The sequence below is a fragment of the Vipera ursinii genome (genome assembly GCF_947247035.1).
Source record: "Vipera ursinii genome assembly, chromosome: 7".
Classification (NCBI taxonomy): domain Eukaryota; kingdom Metazoa; phylum Chordata; class Lepidosauria; order Squamata; family Viperidae; genus Vipera; species Vipera ursinii.
In genome coordinates, this window is record NC_139521.1 from 44094790 (window position 1) to 44116317 (window position 21528).

General features: G+C 31.8%; 1 protein-coding gene across 2 annotated transcripts in view; it reads left to right on the forward strand.

The window, feature by feature from the left end:
* PCDH10 (protocadherin 10) overlaps positions 1 to 21528 on the forward strand; it is a gene marked incomplete at both ends in the record, with an annotated part of 48904 nt that overhangs the window by 8091 nt on the left and 19285 nt on the right. The window contains one exon of one of the 2 annotated variants that reach the window (XM_083367221.1): positions 7547 to 7852. In XM_083367221.1, coding sequence (XP_083223347.1) covers positions 7547 to 7852 — 306 coding nt within the window. Of the gene's footprint in view, positions 1 to 7546; positions 7930 to 21528 lie in introns of those variants that run through there. The other variant, XM_083367220.1, reaches the window with a different exon arrangement.

Genomic DNA, 21528 nt, shown 5'->3' on the forward strand with positions numbered 1-21528 from the left:
TCTCATTCTTATTACTCTATAACAGAATTACACTTATATTCCTTTGTAAATTGTTTTCCTAAAAAAAGCAAAAGCAAATTCCACAACTAATTATTTAGCATGTATTCAAAAGCCAATATTTTCTGAAGAGATTGTGATTACCCATGAGATATCATGCCATACTGTAATAAAACTTGAATAGATTTTACTCTGGTGTTCTTCCTTTTTTTAAAGAAAAAAAAAGCTTCAGACTCTTCTTTCCTTCCTATCTGGTCATGCAAGGCCAAATTGCCTATAGTTGATTCATGTGGCATGGCTTTGACTCTATATTAAGGATAAAAGGTACAGATGGCTGTCTTGAAATACTTCTCCTAACTAGTCATATATTATATTTCTATATCACTTCACAGTGAGATACTCTGTATGGTGGAAATAAAGCTAAAAAGCTAAAATTAATAAATGCATAAAATAATGTTAACTAGCATTTATTTATCTATGTATTTAAAAGATTTACAAAGCCACCCTCTCACAATCTGTGATTCTTTGTGGTGTCAAAAGACAAAAACACTGAAAAATAAGTACAGTGCAAAACCAAAATAACCTAATAAAAATAACAAAACAAAAAGCATAATGCATAATTAACACATAATAGAGGCTTGCAATAAAAAAAACCAAGTGTAAACATCACAGGGTGGCCTCGTTTACCATCCCAGTCCGATGCACAAAAAAGAGGTTAAATCAGGTTAAAACAGCCATTGAGTGTGCTTATTATTAGCTTTATGTCCCACCATTTATTTTGTACAATCCAAGCCAGTATACATCATGCTCTGGCCTCCTATTTTCCCACAGCAACTCCCTGACTCGGGCTGTGAGAGAGTGACTGGCCAATAGCAATAAAATAAGCCAGTAGAAGTGGAGTGTTGTGAAAAGAGCTAAATGTGGTTTTAAAATTGCAACTAAAAAGCCTGGAGCAATTAAACATTTTCAGCGGGAATGAAAAAGATCACAGTGGAAATATCAACACAAGCATGTCTGAGAAGTGCATTCCATAATCAGCATGTCCCCATTGAAAAGCTTCTTTCTCTAGTAGCCAGGCAACTACCTGTATCACTTTATTTTAAATCCAGTACATTTAGAAAGGCACATTGAAGATAAACTGACTCTATTGTAGGTGTTTATAAATGAGCTAAAAAATGGACTAGTACTTTTACTTCTAACAATATTATTGAATAATATATTACATTTTTAAAAATAAACATTGTCTATAACAAAATGATGCAAACAACATTTGACAGGTGAGAAAAGGGATTATCTAGACTATATCAAAGCAAAGCCTTGTAAAAAAAAAAGACCATGATTTCACAGTAAAAATGAATTTAAAATCCAAGAAGAACAGTAGATGATAAATGATGATAGTAAGCCATCTGTATTTCTTTAACAGTTTGGTTTCTGAAGGTGAAGTACAATACTGGAGATAAATTATCTAAATTTATTTGTGTATGTTATCCATGGGCAATACTGTACGTTACCTTGTGTTATACCTTGCATTATTGAGAATCGGTTTGGTCTGGCAAGAAAGTGGAAAACTGTGAGTTCTAGTCTTGCCCAACACATGAAAGCTAGTTGGCTGACCTTTGGCCAGTCACTCTCTGTGAACTCAACTTGTCGCTGTGTGGAAAATAGGAGGAGGAATGTGCATTGTGTATGTTCTTATTATAAAAATAATAAAGGCAGAATAAAAAAGAAATAATATTCTGACAGTTTTAACATAGGTTCTAAGTATCTGTTCCTGTGGGTTTTTTAATGTTATATAGTATAAATACCCATTTCTTCTGTGATCTAGACTTGAAGCAAAGATACCGTTTCATTTTTTCATGTGTTTATACTAAAACATAATGCTGATTTGAGATATGATTTCTAATAGAGTATGGGAAAAGAGGCTGTATCTTTTTAGTCTTCACATAGTATAAAAAATCAAAGATTTACAGGGTTAGATTGTAGATAGTACTAATGACTTGCTTATTCCATTGAACACCACTGAAAAATGTAACATTGTCTGGCATATAACAGAGTACTTTGTTTGGACTTTTTTTTGTTTTTGGTGCTTATCAATAAAACTCCCACTAAATAGGTTGAATATATACAATTTTAGAGGATAGATTTTCTTAAAAGGGTTGAGAAACATTTCTTGCCAACTGCAAAATGAATCAGAGGTTTTTAGTTATAGAATCTTGAAGAAATACTTTGCAAATTCTGGATGGGGGAAAAAAAGAATGTAAGACAAAGGTGACAGAAATTGCTATTTTCCCTATCCAATACATGCCGACTTTTATTTCAGTTCCTATTTAAAGATGTTTCTGATGTTTCAGTTGCTTTGTACAAAATTATATAGGGATATGCTAAAATGGCTTTTGGCATTTCTTTGACAGTGAGCATATTTGAAATATTTCCAATTTTTGGTTGTTACACCAAAATGGTCTAGATTCTGCTCTGAGATTAATGTCTTGAAATTGCATGGTCGGACAAGGGAGAATAGAAGATTCACAGATGTAGATTGTTCAAAGGAAGGTTTAGGTGACCAGCCTTCAAATTAAAGAAATGGAAAGCACCATTGCTATTGAAAAATGTAACATCAGGTAGAAAGTAGATGTAACCTTGCAGACCAATTACTTATAGTTAGAACACTAGTGCATATAATATATTGGAGATTTTAATATGTCTGAAGGGTTGTTTTTTTGTGTATCACTTCTGTCATCTTCCCCCTTCTTAATTTAGTTGAAAAGAAATTGTGAAATCAGCTTTTCAGAACAAAATAAGCAAATTAAATTATTATTTTTTAATATTTTGTGGCTGCCATGGTCTTGTGCTTGGTTAGGCCAATCTCTATGAACTAAGCAGGAACTCTGCACCCATGTTCTATGTGGTTTTACCAATTCCCATGTTTGCCTTTTGGAGAAAGGTATAGTTTGCAAGTTATTGGAATTGCTTGACTCAAGAAGAGTAATGAACATAAAGCATACACCATGTTACTAGAATTCTTTTGATATGTGTTGAAAATCTATAACTCACATGTACTTATAAAATGCTAATTAAAAAGAAAAAATTATACTGTTCAGATTTTATTTGTATACTCCACTCCTTTTCTGTAGATTGGGTGAAATAACAATTGTTTTCATTGAGAGACTATTTGAGTGTTGAAATGACTATGTGAGAGAATGGAAATGTTTGAATGGACTGAACCTTTCTTTTACATATAACATTGGGATTTTGGGTTTATGAAAGACTATTGAATGAATACTTGTTGCCACATTTCTTGATGCCAGGAATCTGTTTTAACCAGGAGGTTTGTCAAATAGTGAAAAGCTCTGATTTTTGTTGGTAATCAGTGGTACAAATGTTATTGAACATCAGTTAACGAGTATTTGTCTCTATAAAATATTTAACAATATTTTACCATCTGTAACAAATAGCTTAGCTGGATGGATATATTTTTATTGTTATTTAAGTTCATTTTTAATCTTTGGGAAGAAACAGACCATAAATTTAAAGAAATAGTATTTGAAATCAAGCCTAACACACCAATGGTGTCCCATCCCCCAAAAGAACATGTTTCTTACACATCAAACCATATGTACATCTTTATGTGCTATTATACAAACTTAAATAAATACATTTTCTGTTTAGTGATTAGAAACACTTCTTTGTTTTTATATACAGAATTTAGATCAACCTTTTACTCTAGGCATAGAGTGTGTAGAATTGTACTCTAAATCTAGTTTTTATGATAGTCAGGTTTGAGAAAAAAAGAACCAAATAAATCATCAGGCAGTAAGCCACTGATATTTTCAGTTTACTGAGTCTGCACCTGTGCTTCTGATAACACAGTGTCTTTAGAATTTTAGAATATCTTGACACTATGAAGAACCACCTGCTAGAAACCCTATAACAGGCTTCTAATTTCTATATTGAGATTTCCTAACTAGTATAGGTGTCTGTGTGCTTACTTACAAACATGTATCTGTTTACATATATAAATATAACTTCAAACCAGAGTTTTGGCTTTCATTTTTTGGACTGTAAAGGAAAATGGTCTGACGGTTTCGGCCTACAAGACTGGACAGGAGCTTTTTGTTAAATATTGTTAAATGATTATTCAAAATGTATGTTTTTAACATTTACTTAGTGCAGTGATAAGTTTGTGAATATTTGTGAGTCACCTGGCCTTATTAGTAAGGCACTTCTTTAGATATTTTATCCTTCTCCAGCCAAATAGCTTCTAGATGTTTTGGTATTTTCTAACAAATAGCTATGTTGACTAGAAATCGTGGGAGTGCCTCATAATTGCTCATCTGAGGATGTTGGTTGTAGAAATTAATATATTTCATCATATACTTAAATACATAATTTACTAAATTCAAATCACTTTAGTTGGCATGAACAATGATAATTTCATTTTGATTTTCATCTGATTTTATTATGATCACATCTCTTGGAAAATTAAGCAATACAGCCTTGATCTGTCCTCCAAAAGAATTAGAATTGGGGTCCCATCACATCTGGAGGGCAGAAGGTAGAACAAAGCTGGATTAATGAACTCTATTCAATATAAATAGGCATTTCCTAAAAAAAACCTTCATTTTTTGTTAATATTTATATCTACTGTTTTACCAGCAGTAAGTAAACTAGCCATTTATTTCACAAGTATTTATATCACATTATAATATATAGGTAGTCCTCAATTTAGAACTAGTATTTTAACAATTTTACAAAATTATAATAGTCTTGGAAAAAATTATGTGCTCAAAATTATGACTATTACAACGTGTGATCACAATACTGTTGCTTGCATTTCTGACCATTGCAGTGTCTTATTGTCATGTGATCGTGATTTATGACCTTCCCAAATGGCTTCTGAGAAACAAAGTCAATTTGGAAAACTAATTTTTCTTAATAACCATGTTAACTATGTGATTTGCTTAATGATTGCATTAAGCATTAAAATTGTAAAATCAGGCCTAGTCACATGATGACTCACTGAATTATGACAGAAATTTCAGTCCCAATTGTGGTCATAAATTGAGGACTACCTGTATGTGTGTTTGTATGCATGTACATGTACATGTTTATGTATATAATGTTTTGTATTGTGTGTGTGTATAATATAGCTTATATTGCATTGCATCTCTGAAATTTTATTTCCAGCTGATGTTTACATGTACATTCCTCAAAGACTTTTGTGATTGCAATTATCTGTAGAAGATTTCAGACAAAGCCAATTTTTTTCTGAATTTAAAATAATAATTTCCATTATTTTATTTCCATTAATTAAAGCAAATACTCTCTGTCTTCCTTCCTTCCTTCCTTCCTTCCTTCCTTCCTTCCTTCCTTCCTTCCTTCCTTCCTTCCTTCCTTCCTTCCTTCTTAAAAAAATTACTGGTAACTGTGGGATTTCTTGTAAAAAAATATACTAAGACCTTTACCAATATCAGTCCAATTAAACTGCAAATTAGTAGAAGAGAATACTAACCTATCTTTAGGGGGTTAGATACTTTTTATCATATGGTTTATCTATTCATGTAGATGTATTATCTAATAGCAGGCATTACTAATTTTGAAAATATAATCTTTAGGTTCCATATGTTATTCTTGGGGACTGACACAGAAGAGGTACATGTTTTATAGCAAATAATTCCTACTTTCTATGTTCTACAGTTTAGCAGCTGATTTGGAATTCTGCCAGTGAATCCAATAATTCTGAAAATTGGTTATTTATCATTTACTTGATGATGCTCTGACCAAATAATGTTTAACATTCACATTATTATGTTAATGGCTTATAATGTGTAGGGGATGGGTGACGTATGTATATGAAAATGATTGTAATATGATCATTGCTGAACCATATCAGCAAGAGAATATCCTTGTTTGTTGGACAGGCATAAATAGCTTTTCTCTTCTTTTCTGAGCAACACTGTAAAATAACTTTTTACTTTAATCTTTATTACATACATATTAATATTATCACAATTTATATTAATAAATGGAATTAAATAAATAAATATTGTCCCATTGGTTATTCCATTTAAGTACATTGCTATTTTTTTAAAGAAATGTGATTCAGCTTAATATGAAAAAAACCCTGTTGAAATACCATCATAAGACACATAGTGAAAAGTTTCTTATCGTTTGAGAAATGAATACATTTAAAAGGATTTATAAGCATACTGTTTTCTTTTGGCAGGGATTCATATTGTTATAGACTACTAGAGTAAGCATTCCCACATCTGCCATACAAGCTGGATCTATGTCACATTAGACTTACCATGAATTTTAGCAGTTTCTTTTTACAGGCTTTAATGTGAATTTGGACTCTAGTGGGATTAAATGGAAGAAAGTCTGAAGAGCATATTCTTTTTAAAAAAAAAAAAAACAGAGGGGCAAGAAAGATATATTTCAGTTTGGAGGAGATGGATAGATTATATTCAGAATAAATGTGGGACTAAAAAGTTCTATTTAGCTTATGAGTAGATTTTAGATTTTTATTAACTTTAGTATTAGTATTGATTATATTTTTGTTTAAGTTATTATTATATTAGTATTGATTATATTTTTGTTTAAGTTATTATTATGTTTTTAATAATTTGAATGTATCAATGTTAAAGGGGAGTTAAAGCACATTATGAATTTGGTTAATTTTAAAATGAATAATTTTAGTTAGAATATGATTATTATATTTATGACCCTGTATTCAGCTCTGGGAAGTGGGGGGGAGGGGGGGTTTGGGGTGGGTGGGTTTTGGGGATGTTTTGTAAAAAATTTTGTGAAACTTTTCAATAAAAAAAAATAAGACACATAGTGAAAAGTTTCTTATCGTTTGAGAAATGAATACATTTAAAAGGATTTATAAGCATACTGTTTTCTCTTGGCAGGGATTCATATTGTTATAGACTACTAGAGTAAGCATTCCCACATCTGCCATACAAGCTGGATCTATGTCACATTAGACTTACCATGAATTTTAGCAGTTTCTTTTTACAGGCTTTAATGTGAATTTGGACTCTAGTGGGATTAAATGGAAGAAAGTCTGAAGAGCATATTCTTTTTTTAAAAAAACAAAACAAAACAGAGGGGCCTAATTTGTTGAAATTTTCAGGAACGTTCTCAGCATTTTTCTCCCTACCATCGGTATTTTTCAATGTTATACCTTTGCATATACATTAAGTCTATTTAGTCTATTGATGGCCTTTAAACTGACACCTTCATATTCAGAAAGTGGGACTTCTCCGTAGATGGTTTGACAAAGCAGGTGACAAGACTTTTTTTTTTTTAATAACAGTGATCCCAGTTGTCATCTTACGATTATTTGGCCAGTTGTGGAACATTCTTGCACTTCTTATCTTTTTTTTTCTTTTTTGAACAATAAAGCTTCTTTGAAGATTTAATAACCAAATTCTTTAGTGGTAAAATGATAATAGAACAGAAAGTATCTTTTTTTTTTATCACCATGCTTTCAGCAGGTGATGACTCTAAAGGTTATATCTGCAGTTTTTCTCTCTCCTGCTTATAGGCATGGATCTCTTCTCTAATTGCACAGAGGAATGTAAAGCATTGGGTCACTCAGATCGATGTTGGATGCCCTCTTTTGTCCCTTCTGATGGACGGCAGGCTGCGGATTACCGCAGCAATCTTCATGTACCTGGAATGGACTCTGTTCCAGACACCGAAGTGTTTGAAGCACCAGAAGCCCAGCCAGGGGCAGAGAGATCTTTCTCCACCTTTGGCAAAGAGAAGGCCCTTCACAGCACCCTGGAGAGGAAGGAACTGGATGGACTGCTGTCTAATACACGAGCGCCTTACAAACCACCATATTTGAGTAAGTACTGTTCAAAAAGGATGCTAGAAAGTGTTCCTTTTGTAGGAGTAAAACATCATTTCCAATATGCTTGCTAGGAATAGATAAAGACCCCAGGAGGAAGAAAAACATTCCTCTGAATGTGTTCACTCTCTTCAATTACTCTCCATATAGCATTGATTTTTTTTTAAAAAAAACCAAAAAAACATTTGTGACATTTAAGCTTTCCACTTCTAGGACACTGTTGAAGAAGGATTTTTTTTAAAAAAAAACACCCTCTAGCTTATTTTTTAGAAGTTTTGCCCTACTATACAGGGTCTTAAGTAAGCAATTAGCAACATCATAGTTTCTGCATATTATCTAGCAGTTTGTGGTGCCTCTTCACTGAAATTTGTTCAACATCATACTGTTTGTACCATGGAGCAATGTTTAGAGGACATTTTACAGGGAATCATACTATATTTTTTGTTCCCTTGATCATACTTCAATGAATTTGAATTTTCTATTTTGATGTTTTCCGAATTTTTATGTCCTTCATCCATATGGCAATGTTTATCGAGGCAACACAGAAGATGCTGTGTAGCTTGCAAAAGTTATTTCTTTATATGCTTTGCATTATGAGCTAAGTAAAATATGTTGAATGAAGATGATACATTTCTATGCTTATCAAACCCATTTTTACATTGCAAGACTGGAATTTTTCCTTTCAATAGAAATGTATTCAGTGATTATTAAAATATATGTCATTGGAACAGAAGAAGGCACCGTTCATCAGCAAAACATTGATTTAATAGCACAACTACTACTATTATTTCAGGAAGATTTTTGAAGGAAATTAAAGTCTGAAAGACAGCAGAGGTGATATCAGCAATTTCAAACAATACATTTACTACTGGAGTACTTTTTATCTCTTTTAGTCATCCTTATTTCTGTCTTGAAATTAGCCCATTGTAAAATAAGGATTCAATCTTGAAATATAGTTTTTCTTTTAGATTGAATACTTTGGGAGAATGGACAATTTTTACATTCCTGTTCAGATTTAGATACTAAGTTACTGGATCTTCATATTAAAAAAAAACATACATTCCCTTGAACAACTATCTGGTGTATATTTGAAATTTTGTGTATAGATGAAGTTGACAGCTTGTTGCTCACATCAAGATCCATCCCAAGCATATTTCATTCAACAGCTACTATTTTAGAAGCAGGATGCTAATATTCACAACCTAAACTCAGATCTATCGTATCTTCTTCCTTTGTTTTTATTCTGTTTACAAAGTGCTTCAAAAATGACAAGCTAGAATCTGAATTTGCAAAACCTTTATTTTCATTAGAATTTGGCATTTAGTTTCCTAATTGAAATGAACCCTTTTGTTACAAGTTAATGGCAACCCACATATATTTGTGGGGTGGAAGATGGTTTTGATTCTTGCACTCAGTACTAAACCTACAAATTACATAGCTGATATTTTTATAGAATGTATATTTTAAGAGATGAAATCAATGCCTTAGTAATACACTGTGGAGAAAGGGTTGAAAACAGATAGGCAGGCAGGCAGGCAGGCAGGCAGGTAGACAGATGACAGACAGATAAATAAAAAAACCTACTTTTATTTTGCCTAAGGATAACAGCAAAATTTTATACAAGTGGTAACTAGCAGAACGTCTAATAATGTCTATAACATAATCATTTAGCATTCTCCTGGGTCAGATTATACAAAAAAGGATTAAGAAAACATTAAAATTTACATTTTGAATTAAATAAAAAGGCTAAATAAGAAAAGTCTCAAAAGGTAGAATCCGCTGGGTAGGCAGCACATTAGCCATACTATTGAACTGGTAAAACTGAAGAAGATCGGTCACTTAATGTGTTATTTCTTTCTTTAAGAAAAAGGAGGAGGGAATGGAAGTAATAAATATATTTAATTTGACTTAATAAACATTTAATTGTCCAAAAGGTTTGGAATTACTGAATTTATTTCTTTAAAATGGTGATGTTGGTAATAATAATGATAATTGTTTGATTTACATGATCTGTATAAGTTAGAGGCTTGGATATGATTAGGAAATCTTTTCTGTGCTTCACTAAGAAGTCAATCTCAGAATTTCCAGTTAACAATACAGAGAGCTCTCTAAATGTTTATATCAATAGTTTTAAAAGTGATATTTTTTTTCTGGCGTCAGTGATGGAATCAAATGCAAATACCTTTCTTTGTCCTCTTCTCAATGCCTACTATGGAAAGTACTTGGCTTTGGTTTTAATGTTAAATGGAAAATATTTAGAAAACTACAGATTATAGGCAGAATATATTTTAGTATTGCAATATTAACTTTGTAACATACTGTAAATGGAGAAAATAAAATGGACTCAAAATTATGTTTAGGTGAAAAATGTATAGCTATTTATTATCAAAAAATGAATGTTTACAACTAGTTTTTAGGAGTATTTAAAGAATTGAAGAAATAAATAAAAGGTATTTGGATTAGCACTGAGATATACATTGAACGTTTCTCTTGGAATTATGTTTTTAATGCTGAAAAAGGTGAGTTAAGAAATTTATAATTAAATTAAATTCCAAAGTAACTAATATGACAGAATAATACATTTTGTAAGTTTATAAGTTTGTGACAGGTTAAAATATGTATCTGAGAAGTCAAGTGACAAAATTTTGGAATAGATTGATGCAGTAAATAAAAACAAATTGCTTACACCAAATGGTATTCATCCAACAGTTGTAAATACATTTTGGGAAAAAGCTGAGTCAATTTGCAACTTGAAAAAGAAAAATCACCAGGCAATGCTCATGTTTTAAATTAAAATCAACTCAGAAAATACTGCAGCTCAAAATACTTTAAAATCATCAGCATATATAATTTATTTATTTATTTATTTATTTATTTATTTATTTATTTATTTATTTATTTATTGGACTTGATTTCTATAGTTGCCCATCTCAACAAGTGTCCCTTAGAGCATTAGAAAAATTACAAATGATGTGAGTTTTCAAATTGAGTAAAAACAGAATAGATTTTTTGTGTATCTGGGTATGTTAAAACAAATACACATGGAGGCATATTGCAGTATCAAAACAGAACTTCTATGTCGTGATTTTGGATTTCTATCAGATGTTATCACTTTGCCGATAGATTAGTACCTTCAGAGCAACAGATTTCTCCCCCTTTTTTTCATACAACCTGCTCCTTTTTTTGAGAGAGATGGTTAATCCTGGAGGAAGTGAAGAGAGACAATGGATTTGTTGTAAAGTTACTTTTTTGTAACTGTAAATAGTTGCTGTCTGAGCAAGTTAGAACAGTTAATCAGTGGAACAACCTCCCTCCAGAAGTGGTGAATGCTCCAATACTGGAAGTTTTTTAAAAAGAAACTGGACAGCCATTTTTCTGAAATGGTATAGGTTTTCTTGCCTGAGCAGGGGGTTGGACTAGATGACCTCCAAGGTCCCTTCCAACTTGATGATGATGATATTAAACAAGGTTTATCTATATACTAAAATTGTGAGATGAGTCACATTAGCAGGTGATCTGTATATAAATTTGATGACTTGGTGCCTGTCTAAAGAGCTGATTTCAGATTTGCCCACACTATATAGACTTGCATATTTTTACAAATAAGGCAGCAAGGATGTTATTAAGATCATATTCAAAAAAGGAGCCCTTTTTAGTCAAATGAAGTAACAGATGTAGTACAAGGATGTTATATGTTTCATATAATTTTAATGGGAAGTAATGTGATCTTGCAGAAGTGACATAATTCATTTCATATTTACCCTATATTTACTTCTTACTGGTGCTCTTACTGATCTATGGCACTAATTTAACCACAATAAAATTTTGTTTTTAGAATGAATTTACTGAATCTAAAGTGCAAGACTATCATTATTTCCAAAATAAATTTCTTCTTAACTATTGGAAAAAACCAAAATTATCTATAATAAAATTCTGAAACATACTTCTTAATTACAATCAATCATATGTAACCTGACAAAATTCAAAAATCTTCCTAATTAATAAATAATCAAGAAAAAGCATTTTTTAAAAATTACCCATGCTATTTATAAAATGATAATTGCATACTGTAATTGTAATGCTTTGTTTTGTGAAGTCATTGAAAAATAATTAGCAGAATGTTTCAGTAATAATATATATATATATATCTTTTAGTTAAAATCACTATAAAACCTGACAAAATAAAAAAAGTAACATTAACTCATCTACCAGAGGCAGTCAGAGAGACCTTGTACAGACATACAAATAGCTTAGGGCAATGTTTGGGTTGTACAGGGAACTGAAAATGAACAGTGCTTATTTCCAGATAAGTTTACAAGGATTATTTTAATGGATGAGGGAATTTTCTGTCTCAGATTTATGTTTTTTATTGAACTGTATTATTTCATTTTTTACCAATTAAGAATATTATTGGAATATTATCAGAAGTATAAGCCTCCCCATAAATTTCCACTTCCAGTGACTACAAGGATACATCCATATAGATTTCTTCACCAAATGGACTTGGACTGCCATTTTCTTTCATTGGGATTTTTTTTATCTTCCAGTTTAGATTAAAATTCTGATTATTGGTGGTCTTCCAAGTACTGAACAGAACTACTTAGATTTTCCAATATTAATCAAGTTAGCTTGGTTCTACCATTCCTATTGTCATAAGAATGTCATCTCCTAAGCTCTAAAGCAGCAGAAATTTTAAATAAATAAAAAATTATATATGATTATTTGTACATTTGTGAGTCATTTAATAACTTTCATAAATACTACATTTAATTGTTAGCACTATTGATTGATTCCTCTGAACATTGTTAGCATTGTTGATTGATTCCTCTGAACATCAACTTCTTTGACCTTTCAACTTTGTGAAGAATGGAAGATATAGAAACACTTTCTATTGTCCTTTTATTTTTAGTCCCTTATCAGTCTGTTGCATAACAATATCTATATTTCAGTCTGTTTACATTTTTACTTCAATTTTGACACTCCTATCCCAAGGTCCATGGAGCCAAAACAACTTTTTTGAATTAAGAAGACTTTGTTTCAAGTACTTTCACTCTTCAGTAGAAGGAACTGTATGAAGAGTAGAAAATTTCACTAGACTTCTAAGAAGCTCACTTCTTCCTATCAGCCACTGGATATGAATAAAAATACAATATTAATTTGAAAGGGCAATGAATAAATACATTTATGATATATAATTCAAAATGTGCTTTGAAAACAAAGAATAATCTTTTTTCATTTTTTAAAAAATAAATCATATATAATTATACAAAAAATCTGACAACTATACTACATAGTATAATTATAGAGTGATTTAATTCTGGCTGGAGGGCAAACTTTAAATCAGAAAGGCCATATCCAATTCATTTTCTTTTTTAATGTTCAAATAATAGAAAATGGGAAATGCTTGAAGAGTTTGTCCAATAAGAACAGGCAATACTAAATTAGTAATATGATTCTTTCATCTAATTCTGTGTAATGACCAAACTCAAATCCTTGATAATTCATGCTATTATCATTTAGGAAATTAGAAGCAGTGAATGTGGACTTCACAAGCATATTGAAACAGAAAAAAATATGAAAGAGATTGCCGTAGAAGATACTAAAACAAATGAAAAAGTATTAAAGTAAAAATTTAAAAAGCATGAAAAAAGTAAACGTGTATATGTATACACACAAAGGTAAAAGGCCTTTCAGATCTCACTCAGCTTCTGATAAATCTCATCCATGTGATCTTCTTGGTAACAGTGGAAAAGTGATTTGCTAAACATCCCAGAATATTTTATTTGTTGCTTCCTAGTTTAGCCATGGACTTCTTGATGATTTCCCATCCAAGCAGTCACTCTGATTAGCTTTTTAATTGGTTATGGTTGGCAAGTGCTGCCACCTATTGTAGACATAAATATACATACAAGTAAGCAAAATGAGCTGTGTCAAAGTAGAAAGTAGAACATAATTAGCAACCAAAGAATTTTTAATGAAAATTAAAGTAGCATTATGTAATAAACATGAATAGATATCATATTTAGCATTATTTATCATTTTTAATGTTTTAATTTTTTTGATATACAAGGAGGAATTTACAAATATCCCTTCCTCCTATACAGGTAGTCCTTGACCTGCAACCATTCGTTTAGTGATTGTTCAAAGTTATAACTGGAACTGAAAAAAATATTTTTATTTATTTATTTTATTTTAATTCCATTTATATCCCGCCCTTCTCCGAAGACTCAGGGCGGCTTACAAGCTTAGCAGTAGCCTTCATTCTATGTATATGCCTGCTTGTTAGGGCTTTCACACACACCCCAAGTGGCATTATTACAAAGTCAGCTTATTGCCCCCAACAATCTGGGTCCTCATTTTACCTACCTCAGAAGGATAGAAGGCTGAGTCAACCTTGAGCCTGAGTCAACCTTGACTATTTTACACATTTATGACCATTGCAGCAATATCGTGGTGATGTGATCAAAATCCAGATACATGTATTTATGATGGTTGCAGTGGCCTGGGTCATGTAGTCATCTTTTGTGACCTTCTGACAAGCAGAGTGAATGGGGAAGCCAGATTCACTTAACAATTGTGTTATTAACTTAAGTACAGTGATTCACTTAACAGCTGTGACTAGAAAGGTTGTAGATGCGGCAAAACAACTGTCATGATTAACAATGGAAATTTTAGACTCAATTGTGATTGTAAATCAAGGACTATCTGTATACCTCACAACAACTCTGTGAGGTGATTTGGGCTGAAAGTGCTCCAAAGTCATCCAGTCAATTTATTTTCATGCCTAAGGTGAGACTAGAACTCAGTCTTCTGGTTTCTAGATAAGCACCTTAAAAGATTCTCACACGGTTACCATATTTCCATCTGTCTAACAAATAATGTAAGGATTGAAGATGATATGTTCCAGATCTTTCTGCTGTGTCCAAAAAACTTATAAAAATTGAAAAGCAATTTTCCCAGTCCAAATATATTGTTTTCAGTGGCATGTTCCTTGGGTAAATAAAAGTCCTTCCTGTGACTTGCAATAAAATGAACCACTGTTATCGATCCACCTATTGACATATCCTTTCAATATTTATATGTTTCTTTGGGGACTGAAGGTTTATTTATTTATTATTTATTTTCCTGAATTTATTTAGACAAGAAAAGAAAGTAATAAAATGGAGAGGTAAAATGAACATTATAGCATTTTTCAGCTACCTGGAGTTTTGTACAGAGGGCAAAAATATTTTGTTCTGAACTGTGCATATTTAGATTAATGCATATTTTCATTTCCGAAACCACTTAGTTCACTACTCACAGGAAGGTTGATTGTAAGGCAGTTCTTCAGATTCAAATGGAAAAACATACTTCAAAGCATGTGTATGAATACAAACAACACCTGGTGGCAAACAAACTATTGTAAATAACAATAGTTTCCTGCATACACACTACAGCTGTGAGGGCAGTCACAGATCTTGGAGAAAGAGGCAAGATATGACCTAAACTTTGCGAGCATCCCTGCATTGTATGGTGTACTGCTAGAACCTGAAGCACTACACAGTCCTAGTAAATTATGTTGCGTCTTGGCAGAACTTTCTGCACAGTTAAGAACAGCCTGGCAATGGAATCAAATAGTCATAGGATAAGATGATCTGTTCCTTATTGTTAAGGATAAAACGAAGGTGGAATAGATAATTTTAATTCCTTTTCCAACTTCATAATTTGCCAGTAATATTCTTATGTACACGTACTCACATATGAAGAGAGAGAGAAAGAGAGAGAGAGAGAGAGAGAGAGAGAGAGAGAAAACAAACACTCATGTAAAATATAACAGTTAAATTAGGGAGTTCTAGAGCCTAGAAAATTGCTAAGAATGTGCAGTGTTCCAAGTCCCTGCAATTTACTCTCCACTAAACCCAGCATACAGAGAAGAACTTCTCCAATAGATTTATATGGCAAATTAAGGCACTCTTGTTTTTATGGTTTTTAGAACTTTAAATGCAATACTCATCTTCCCAAATTGTGACCAGAAACAGTCTGTGCACTAATTCAATAATTTCTGCAGGCCCCTTTTGCATGGTTTTCAACATATACCACACCTTAGACCAATTGACACTTTCAATTATTTTTCAATGACACAGAAGACAATGATAAAAAGAGACAACTGTACATATTACATGCTAACTTTTTCTATCTTAATTTCAGTTTGACCTGTATCCATCTCTGTTTCCAGTATGTGTGTAGGTGTACTATAAGTGTACTTTACTTTTTGTATTTATTTCTCTCAATATACATTTTGTACAAACTGTCATTAACAGTTTCTGTGTATCTAAAACTTGTGGCTTGCATTGCAAAGTCTACCAAATAGAATAGTACATTTACCACTTTAAATGTACAATAATCAGCATACATGCAATGTTGAATCTGTTTATCAAATTAATCCATTTGCTTGCCTACTTTTATACCTAAAGATGTTTATATCATAAACAATTTACTTGAAATTATGTAATTATCATTTTACAGGCAAATATAACACAACTTTGTAGGAAATAAAACATAATTTTATTTTTAAAATTACATTAAATATAACAGAAACCAAATTTCAGTAAAATGTTAACTCAATAGCAGCAAAAACAACAACATAATTCCAATAAAACTCTTCTTAAGGTATTATTAAATAACATTTTTTTTAAAAAAATCTGCACTTGGTACAGAAATGTATGACATTTGTTAATCTAAGTAGGTACTTAGATTTTCATGTTTAAGAGTGTATATGGATAAAGTCTACATTTAACTATGTAATACATTTTGTAGCTAGTTGGGAGGGAACACCTTTTGCAAGAGCATTTTTTTAAAAGTGCGTGGCATAAAATAGCCTGGGAAGTCTTCAATGCTTTTTATTGCAAAGTAGTTCTGGCAGCCAAAGATTGCTAGTTCATTTTGTTCACATATGTGTGATATCCACAGTACACCACTGGGGATGAACTAGCTTTGTACCAGCTGGCTACCAGAATATGAGGGATGTTGAGTCATCCGGATTTTTTTGTGCCAACTTCACCTTGCATCTGGGCAGGTCTGGCACCAGCTCCCGCTTTCACACAGAATGCTGCTAGGTTTTTCCCACTGGTGTGATACCTATTTATCTACTTCTATTTTTACATGCTTTCCAGGAGCAATTTCATTTTTTTTATATTAGGTTTATTAAAAACCTCTCTGTACTAAGAAGGGCATGTTACTGTATTATATTCCAATAAATTATATAGCCATGAATCTATATATCTTCACAAAAAAATAAGAAAAAAACATAAAGGAAGAGAATACAAAACGTTTAAATACGTTGCTTTAGCCTAGCAAGTTTTTTAAGTGAGGAAGTGTTTATTTGGGTTATTCCTTGTTTTTAAGCTAAGGACACATTTTCTACAATTCTGCAGTCGAGAAACATCAAGTGTCTCCATTTCACAATGAAAGCTATTGTGTTAGTCTCTTTTTATAAAGAAATATAACAAAAGCCAAAATGAAACATTATGATAACAAGGCAAGTTAATTGTTATTGAGACCCTAGTGTCTGAGATGAAAAAGATAACAAGTGGCCTATTTATTATATAACATGACTCAATGGTGACTTAGACATTGCTGTGAAGAATATGCTAATCATGTAGTTAAACAATACAGGCTTGGAAAGGATTGCAGATCTTTATGCCAAATGCAATTAAGTACTCTATAATCTTAATAAATTGGAAGGATGGGCTGAAATGTGATAAGATAGCACTTCAAATCAAGACATAATTGCTTTGCTCTTGAATGCTAAATAAAAAGCAAGTAAATATGGGATATTGTAGACAATGAGGATGAATAAACTTCATTAAAAAAAGCGTAGTATCTAATAATTTCTTCTACAATAAATGACAGCAAAATGGACTAGAAACCTCAATTAAAAATATAGTGGTTAGAATGCAGTTTTTTCTTTCATTTTGTATGTTCATATCTTGAAACAAACATGCATTGTTTACATTAAGTGTAGCTTGCATCTGTAGCATTTTAGAAATGCAGTAGAGTATTGCATATTTTAAAAAGGGAAAAAAGAATACAATATGTAGGAAACTAGATGTTCCTCCCTTAAGGTACTAGAGTTTTAATAAGCAAGAATAGTTATAATTGCACTGAATCGGAAAAACCTTCCGTTATTTACATTTGTAAGTATTGCTGCTCTACAGTTGTAATCAGGTTGTCCTAAAATGTAGATCTGACATTTCTAAAAAAAAAGCCTGATTCACAATAATGTTAAAATACTTGATAATTAAAAAACTGTATTCAATTATATAAAGCTGTGAATATACCATCAATACCTTGGAATTACTTGTCTACGGATCTTGAGTATTTTTTTATTGAAAAGTTTTACAAAATTTTAATAATAAACCCCCCTCCCCATCAACCTTCCCCCCTTTCCTCCCCCCCCCGGACTTCCCAAAGCAGAATACAGGGTATTACATATAGCAATCTTATGCAAACATATGCTAAATATCTATTACAACGTTAACAAACCTTCCACCCTTTAACTCCCATATAACAAAACTAAAGTAATTATAATAACACTTCTATAATTATTAAGAATTATTCAGATGCTATTTGAAACTTTTTAGTCCCATATTTGTTCTGAATATAATCAATCCATCTTTTCCATTCCAAAATATATTTTTCTTGTGACTGTTCTTTCAAATATGCTGAAACTTTTGCCATTTCAGCTACGTCCACTACTTTAAGTATCCATTGTTCTATTGTAGGTAAATCTTCTTTCTTCCAATGTTGCGCCACCAACAGTCTGGCTGCCGTTATTAAGTGTAACATTAATTTAGTTTCTATAACAGTATAATCCGAAATAATCCCCAATAAGAATAGCTGCGGAGTAAATCTTGTTTTTTTCTTAAAAACTTTCTGAAAAATCCACCATATTTTTATCCAAAAGGCTTTAACATTTTTACATGTCCACCATATATGATAATAAGTTGCCTCTTCACTACTACATCTCCAACTCCTAGGTGGTTGATTTGGATACATACATGCTAACTTTTTAGGATCTAAATACCATCTATAAAACATCTTGTAAAAATTCTCTCTTAGGTTTTGTGCTTGTGTAAATTTTACATTTCTAACCCAATTTTTTTCCCAAGTATCCATCATTATGGGCTCTTGAATATTCTGAGCCCATTTTATCATACAATCTTTAACTAACTCCGATTCTGAATCAATCTCTATAAGAGCATTATATAACCTTTTTATATGCGATTGACTTTGATCTCTAATTTGCTTTATCAAATTTTCATCAACTTTTATTATACCAATTTTCTGATCTTCTTTCCATCTAGCTTGTAATTGTATAAACTGAAACCAAGTCTGTACTATCTTTTCTTCCTTTAAAACATTTAAAGGTTTCAGTTTCAAAATATTCCCTTCCATCCTAAGAAGTTCTTTATAAGTAATCACATCTTGTTTTTGCTCCACATTTATATTTCCTATTGCATGTCTAGGTCACAGGTCTGCAATCCGCGGCTCCGGAGCCGCATGCGGCTCTTTCAGCCATCTCCTGTGGCTCCCAGTCATCTGCCACGTGCAGTAAAAAAAAAAAGTGGGACTAAAAAAGTTCAACAAATCAATTCAAATATGCAGGGTAGGTGCATATCTCGCCTTGGCTCCACTCTTCAGTCAAACCCTGTTCTGCGCATGCGTGCATGTACGCACATGTGCACACATTTTTTGCGGCTCCCAGTTTTTCCTTTTGTGAGGGAACCGGTTCCGAGTGGCTCTTTCACTGTTTCAGGTTGCTGACCCCTGGTCTAGGTATTGCCCATATAGGTATTTTATTATTTAATATATATTGGTACTTTTTCCACCTTTTTGTCATAAAATAAATACGCATGCCATCCATACAATAAATCATACCCCTCAATATTCAATATTCTTTCATCCATTAAATTGAACCAATCACTAATTGTTGATAACACAACTGCATCATAATATAATCTCAAATTGGGCATCTTCAAACCCCCTCTCTCACATGCATCTTGCATTATTTTAAGCTTTACTCTCGATCTTTTCCCTGCCCAGATAAATTTATTAATACCTTTTTGCCACTCATTTAAATTTGCATCTTTCTTAAGTATTGGTATCATTTGGAACAAAAATAAAAATGTTGGTAAGACATTCATCTTCAAGGCTGCTATTCTCCCCAACCAAGACAATTGTAATTTTTTCCATCAATCTCCTTTTGTACTTTTTGCCATAACAATTCATAATTGTTTTTATATAATTTCACATTCGATGCTGTGATATATACCCCCAAGTATTTAACCTTTTTTACTATTTTAAATCCTGTTGATTTTTCTAATGCTTCTCTTTGTTTTATAGTCATATTTTTTTAATATTTTAGTTTTTTGCTTATTAACTTTAAATCCAGAAACTTGTCCATATTGTATTATCACATCCAATAATTCTAAAACCGATTGAGTAGGTTGAGTTAAAGGAACAACCAAGTCATCTGCAAACACTCTCAATCTATAATCTTGATGCCTAATTTTAATTCCCTTTATCTTATTTGATTCACGTATTTTAATCAATAATATTTCCAGTGTTAGAACAAACAACAATGGTGATAAAGGGCATCCTTGCCTTGTTCCTTTTTCAATTTTACAAATTTCTGTTAAATTACCTTTAACAATTATTTGTGCCATTTACTTTTGATATATTGCTTTAATAGCCTGTAAAAATAATCTCCAAATTCCATCTTTTTTATTACTTTCAATAAAAATTGCCAAATCAATTGATCAAAAGCCTTCACTGCATCTAAAAATATCAATGCAGCAGAGACTTGTTTGTTTCTTTCCAAATATTCCAATAAATTAACAATTTGTCTTACATTGTACTTCATTTGTCTACCAGTTATAAACCCCGACTGATCATTATGTATCACTTGTTGCATTATATTCATTATTCTATTTGCCAATACTTTAGCAAATATCTTATAATCAGTGTTTAAAAGAGATATTGGTCTATAATTCTTTGGTTGACTAAGATCTTGATCCTCCTTTGGAATCAATGTTATGAAAGCTGTTCTCCAGGATGGGGGTACTACTCCCCCAAGTTGAATTGTTCTAAATAAGTCCTTCAAAGGCTCCACCATTTCTGACTACAAATTTTTATAATAACTAGCTGTCAATCCATCTGTCCCTGGTGATTTACCCAATTTCAACTGTTTAATTGCTAAAACAATCTCTTCAGAAGTTATTAACTGATTCATTCCATCCCACTGCTCTTGAGTAACCTTAGGAATATTCACCTCTTGTAAATGTTTATCTATATCTATAATTTGAATTGTATCACTTGCATATAATTTAGAATAAAATTCTGAAAATACCTTTCTGATAATATCTTGTTGACAAACCTTTTTACCTTTATATTCTATTTTCTCTATCATCCAAGACTTTTCTTTTTTCCTTAACAAGTAAGCTAACCATCTACCTGGCTTATTAGCATTATAAAAAGTATTATGTTTAGTGTATCTATGTTGGTTGCCACCTGGTCTGCTATCAACATATTAAACTGCCCTTTCAATAAGTTAATTGTTTCTTTCACTTTCTTATCAGCTGGGTTCAAGATAAGTAACCTCTCCTTCATCTTTATTTCCTCTTCTAACTCCT